Source organism: Malus sylvestris, chromosome 11 (assembly GCF_916048215.2).
Source record: "Malus sylvestris chromosome 11, drMalSylv7.2, whole genome shotgun sequence".
Taxonomy (NCBI): Eukaryota; Viridiplantae; Streptophyta; class Magnoliopsida; order Rosales; family Rosaceae; genus Malus; species Malus sylvestris.
Window position 1 is genome coordinate 38,434,486 of NC_062270.1, and position 6,464 is coordinate 38,440,949.

The 6,464-nt window shown below is 38.0% G+C and overlaps 1 protein-coding gene across 2 annotated transcripts; it reads left to right on the plus strand.

Annotated features, from left to right (window-relative positions):
* The first annotated feature begins 4,331 nt into the window (after positions 1 to 4,331).
* Positions 4,332 to 6,082, plus strand: LOC126590971 (uncharacterized). Of its 2 annotated transcripts, none has more exons than XM_050256497.1 (2): positions 4,332 to 4,582; positions 5,249 to 6,082. In XM_050256497.1, the coding sequence occupies exons 1-2, from the start codon at positions 4,453 to 4,455 to the stop codon at positions 5,401 to 5,403; spliced, it is 285 nt and encodes a 94-aa protein (XP_050112454.1). In that variant the 5' UTR covers positions 4,332 to 4,452; the 3' UTR covers positions 5,404 to 6,082. The 2 variants fall into 2 exon arrangements, with proteins under 2 accessions (XP_050112454.1, XP_050112453.1); XM_050256496.1 differs by having other exon boundaries at positions 5,423 to 6,082.
* The last annotated feature ends 382 nt before the right edge of the window (positions 6,083 to 6,464 follow it).

Consider the following 6,464-nt stretch of genomic DNA (forward strand, 5'->3'; position numbering starts at 1 on the left):
TGCATCCATATGAGATTCACTAGGTGAGTGCATAAACTGACTTACCACACTAACTGCATAAGCAATGTCAGGGCAAGTGTGAGACAAATAAATTAATCTCTCCACAAGCCTCTGATACCGTTCCTTATGAGTAGGAACTTGATCTGGAAATAAGCCCAGACGATGATTCTGCTCAATCGGAGTATCAACAGGTTTGCAATCTAACATACCTGTTTCAGCTAACAAATCAAGAACATATTTCCGTTGAGACAAAAAAATACCATGCTTGGATCGTGCAACCTCGATTCCAAGAAAATATTTCAATTCACCCAATTCTTTCATCTCAAACTCAGTAGCTAGGTACTTTTGAAGACATTGTATCTTCTTCTGATCATCACCAGTCACTATCATGTCATCAACATAAATAATCAATGCAGTTAGCTTACCATTTTGTCGCTTTAGAAACAAAGTATGATCTGAATGACTCTGGATATACCCAAACTTCTTCATTGAACTTGTAAACCTCTCAAACCACGCTCTAGGAGATTGTTTCAAACCATACAAAGCCTTTCGTAACCTACATACAACACATTTTCCAAGAGATGTTCCAATACCAGGTGGGAGATCCATATACACTTCCTCCTTAAGATCACCATGAAGGAAAGCATTCTTAACATCAAACTGCAACAGAGGCCAATCCTGGTTTGCTGCTAAGGACAGAAGAACACGCACAGTATTAAGTTTGTAACAGGAGCAAATGTCTCCTAATAGTCCACCTCATAGGTTTGAGTATAACCCTTAGCAACTAATCTAGCTTTATACCGGTCAATAGAACCATCTGCTTTGTGCTTACTAGTAAACATTCATCTACATCCAACGATTTTTTTTCCGTTTGGTAAAGGAACCAAATCCCAGGTAGAATTCTTTTCCAAAGCTTCCATCTCAACTTGCATGGCATTAACCCACTTAGGGTCAAACAAGGCATCTTGCAATTGTGTTGGAATTGATACACTAGATAGCTGACATATGTAAGATGCATATGGTTTGGATAAATGATGAGTAGACACATAATTATTGATAGGATATTTGGCTTTGGCATGCATATCAGGCTCATATTGTACTTTAGGTTTTCCACAATTAGCTCGTGGAGGCAACTGATAAGTAGAAGAATCGTCAAAATTTACCTCATGTATGCCACCATCTTGTACGAAACTGTTAGAAGAATCATCACTGGACGAACCATCATCAGGCAACTCGTTAGACATATCAGCAGCAGGCAACCGATCATTAGAAGGCAATTCGTCAGACATACTAATAGGCAACTCGCTGGGCACATCTGATCTATCGTCAGTAGAAATAGTTCCAAGAATAACAGGTGACCGATCACTATCTGTAGTCGACTGATCAGTATCACGCAACTTAATAGGTTCTGTTCCCAACTCTGCCTGTAACACATCATTCATATCATCTATTCGAATCTGCACTTCACTCCCCCTCTCCCCCTGAAGTGGAGAGTCGGAAGAGGACTTCACAAAATACGAAACTTCCTCATGGAAGGTGACATCCATGGTAAGTCGGAAGATGATAACACTTATAGCCTTTCTGATTGTTAGCATACCCAATAAAGACACACCGGAGAGCACATGCATCAAGTTTACTCCGCTGATGAGAGTAGACATGCACATACGCAATACACCCAAACACTTTCGGAGGAAGCTTTGATACAGAAACAAGAGAAACATGTTATTGTAGCACATCGAACGGTGTCTGAAAATCAAGAACCCTACTTGGAACACGATTGATCAAATACACAGCAGCCAAAACAGCATGACCCCACAAATGATTAGGAACACATTTATCCAACATCAAGGAGCGAGCAACTTCCATTATTTGACGATTCTTCCGTTCGGACACACCATTTTGTTAGGGTGTAAACGGAGTAGTCGTCTGGTGAATAATAACATGATCACGAAAAAAACATGTCAAATTGTGATTCACATATTCTCCCCCGTTATCAGACCTGAAGACCTTAACTTTGGTCTGAAACTGAGTAGACACCATTGTACAAAATTCTTGAAGAAGTAACGGAACATCACTCTTATTCTTCATCAAGAACACCTAAGTTAACCGAGTACAATCATCAATAAAAGTAACAAAACAACGGAATCCATTAGAAGTAACTTTCGCTAGACCCCACATATCAGAATGTATCAAATCAAATAGCAAAGTAGCTTTAGAATCACTTACAAGAAATGAAGCACGATGACTCTTAGCCATGACACATGTTTTACACTTGAACTCTGAATCACTACAAGTGCGAAACAAAGAAGGAAATAGATGTTTCATATAACTGAATGATGGATGTCCCAATCGTCGATGCCACAACCAAATTTGATGTCTGTCATCCACGTTAGCACTTAAAACTTGATGATTATTTGAACCAGAAACAACAGTATCCTCCATAGTTAAGATGTACAAACCCCCTATTCTTTTACCATGACCAATTATCTTCTGAGTTTGAATATCTTGAAAATAACAATACGTAGGGTAAAAGTGAGCAGAACAATATAAGGTATCAAGAAGTTTTCCTACCGACAAAAGATTGCACTTAAGATCAGGAAAAAGCACGGACCAATGATAAGGTTGGAGTCAGAGAGATAGTTCCTTCACCCTTCACAGGGGAATGTGCTCCATTTGCACTAGTAACATACGGATCACGAACATAGTCACATAATTCATCAAACACTCTAGGGTCACTAGTCACATGATCAGTGGCCCCAATATCTATTATCCATTTATTTGTTCCACCAAGATGCATAACAACACTATGATTATATTGAGCCATTGAACAAAAATCAAGAACAATAAAGGCACAAAAGATACGCAGCGGAATAAAAACAATTTACCAGATACTGTAGCAGAGCACTGTTCACGGCACTGTAGCAATCACTGTTTACGGCACTGGAGAGGACTACTGTTCACGCACTGTACTGTAACGCGCCACTATTCACTTTTTTTTTCTTTTTTTTTTACGAAGGAAATCACAAAAAATGTGGACACAAAATTAAAGCACACAGGTCACCAAGAGCGAACTGCTCTGATGCCATATTGAACTAAACATGGTAAATACCAATATTAAACTAAACATGGTAAATATCAAAAATATATATGACAATATTTGGGAATTTCTTATATTTTCATTAATCTCCAAAGTGGAGTATATATAGGAGTTACAATTGGTATTACAAATGTACTTCACCAATGTGGGACAATAAACTACTATTTACACTCTAACTAATATATAACTCGCAACAAAAAGCATATGCTAGAGGGGTATTAGTAGAAATTGAAAACCATAATTCCCAAAACTATCGGTAGGAAAGATGGTGGGGAAACATAAGATAAACAAGATGCTAATGGGGTCAGCTGTGGTCTTCCCGTTCTTTGGGTACTTTGTGTTGGAGCTTCTGATTCATCTGACCGAGATGCTGGATGCAGATCATCAGATGTTTCAGATTCTGGTGCAGGACCCGGTGCGACCCCCTTTTAAGCTACCCATCAATTCCAATATATTAACGTTAGTATTAGCCTTCAGAAAAAAGACTTAAAACTTTTGTTGAAATTTAAAAGAAAAATTAGGTAGTAATCAATAATTATTACCTCTTGATGTGTCGTAATATATTTCTTTGCTTGGCATGGTATGATAATTAATTAAAACTTATAATATAAATAGAATTAGCATGAAATTGCATGACTATAGAATGTTGGGGCCTTCAATCCTCTTGGGGCCTTGCGTGAAATTTCTGAACCGTACTTTAAATTTTCATTTCAGAAAAAATGGGTTTGTTATTCATGTGGTTTCAAAAGTCCGATTTTATTTTCATCAATGATTTTTCATTGTGCTTTAACTAGAAATCAATTATGAAACTGTGCCTTGTGGTTTTCTTGATTGATTGTTTTTCAAAAATCATTTCATCATATATTCATTCATGATCGCGTTAGTATCTTGCAAAGTTTGAAGATAAGGTAATTGACGGCCACGTTTGTTTCGTGCCATTTCTACTCAAAGAAGAGATCTTATTTTGGAATATAAGTATGAGATTGAGAAGTTTTAGGGACCGGCTATAGGTGTTGAATTTGATAGTAAAATCTTATTAATAAGAGGAATGCTAGTCCTTGTTAAGGAAAGGTTTTTGCACAGCATTGAGATCAGTATCTTATGGAACAAGGAAGCAAGATTTAGTTTCCTATATGGATCTTAATGGAATCCTATCTGATTTGGTAAAGACTGTATATGTATATATAGTGGCCTCTCCTCTCACAAAACTCATGCTCATCTTAGGACTTAAATCTCTACTTACACGTGTGGAGAAAGGAGGATAACAGAGAGAGAAACGCCTAACCCTAACTCCTGAATTCTCTTTGTCTCGCTCTCCCTATCATTCTCCTGTATCCTCTTTCTCAAACAAAGCCATGTTGGAATCCCGATATCCTATCGGATCAGGATCCGGATCCGTCAAGGGGTGGCATGCGGCGGAACTGGCAAAGTTCAAAGCGTTCGACGACCGTGAGGACAACGACCACTATATCCAGAATACTAAAGGTATGCTTTTTTTTAATTTTGTCTTAGGGTTTATCTGTGATGGAGAAGGTGATCTGGAATTTGCAATTGGCTAATTCAGCCTTGAAATTCTATTCAATTGCTTCTAGATAATTTTTACTTTTTTCCCTGGACTGGATATTTGCTATCGTGGCAAATAACAAGTTATAATCGAATCGAATGGAATCGAATCGAATTTAATTAAATCGAATCGAAGGAGAAATAAGATCGAAAATAGACAAGGAATAATGACAGAAATATAAACATCCTATATGACAGATTAATCTTGAACTTGAAGTAGTGCTTTTTCTGTTGCAATGCTTTGAACTAGAGAACGAAAAGTAAAGGGGCCTTTAGTTTTATGTTTGCTTGCTTACACATTCTATTAGGAATTTGTCGTCTGAGGTGTAAGTGCCTTACAGCGCTTCTATGGCCCATAAAAACATTCAAATTTTACAGCGGTTCTATGGCCCAATTAATATTCAAGCATGTATACATCACTGTCAGATGCAGTTTGATTGTGATCAGAGACCGTCTAACAGCAACTAGAAATTAGACATATAGAAGACATACCATCATTATGCTAGTTTATGGCACATCGATGCTCTCTTATCATTAACCTCATGGTTTGCGAGTATTCTGACTATTGAACTTTAAACAAATTAACAGACAAAGAGGAATATATCCAAAGAGAAACAAAGAAAGAGGAGGAACATTTACAAAAGGGTGTTGGAGACTCAATGACTCGACTGACTCAACTGGAACTCGACGACAAAGAATCTCTTATCATTAACCTCATGGTTTGCAATTATTCCGACTATTGAACTTTAAACAAATTAACAGACAAAGAGGAATATATCCAAAGAGAAATAAACGAAGAGGAGGAAGATTTACAGAAGGGTGTTGGAGACTCAATGACTCGACTGACTCAACTGGAAAAGGATTTGATGTTGGCTGTGAAATTTGTTGTACAGAAGGTAACCACGGCACTGGTAATTGTCTGTACTGGGATTTTATTCCAGCGGGCGTTACTGTGCCCATCAAATATGATATAGGTTGTAAGTTCTGTGGTCATCTTGCTGGTTACCATGGGGGTGAGTACGGAAAGGAATATAAAGCTCGCGTTGTTACAAAAGAATGCTACCGGTGTTGGAAGCAAGGGCACTGGGATGAAGTATGCGCGGGATATATCAAGTCAGAATGCGGCGATTGGTTTTTAAAGCTGTTGGCAAAGAGAAGATGTATTCGGTTGGCAAATGTGTAGTAATAAAACATGTGAAGCGCAAATGCAAGGCAGAGTTTTTTGTCTATGGCACCGGACGTGCCTCATCAAGGCCAGTGGTTGAGGGGTGTAGTGTCAATACTTTGACAGCCCTTCCTTTTTGTTTTTGTATATTTAATTTGGAGAAGATTACACATTTTTAACTCCATGTGATTGTGAGACCTGGTTATTTGGAAACACTTGTTTGAGGAACTAATTCTTGAGGTCAAGTAGTAATTTTGAAGTCATAAGATGAAAGGACATGCATGTCGTTACGAGTTTGTAGCAAATTTCATGCCTTTTTTTGGGAGCTCGGATGTGTCTAGCGAATCTTATATTAGCATACATGACCATTGAATAGGGACATTGCAAATTTGATCTAAGCTAATTTCAAAAGCTGAACTTTAAGAGGAAAATGTCACTGAATACTATATTTCGGCTTTGTTCATCTTCATTTAGGAGAAGGTCTTATGCACAACTTGCGTGGATGACCAAGAATTCTGCTTTCCCTTTTACACCCGACAAAGAGAGAGATCTGCCGTTCGTCCTAAATCATCCCCCAATACACTTGAGTCTTGGTTGTCACCAAGATAAGATACTTATGTTGTCATAAGACTGAGTCTA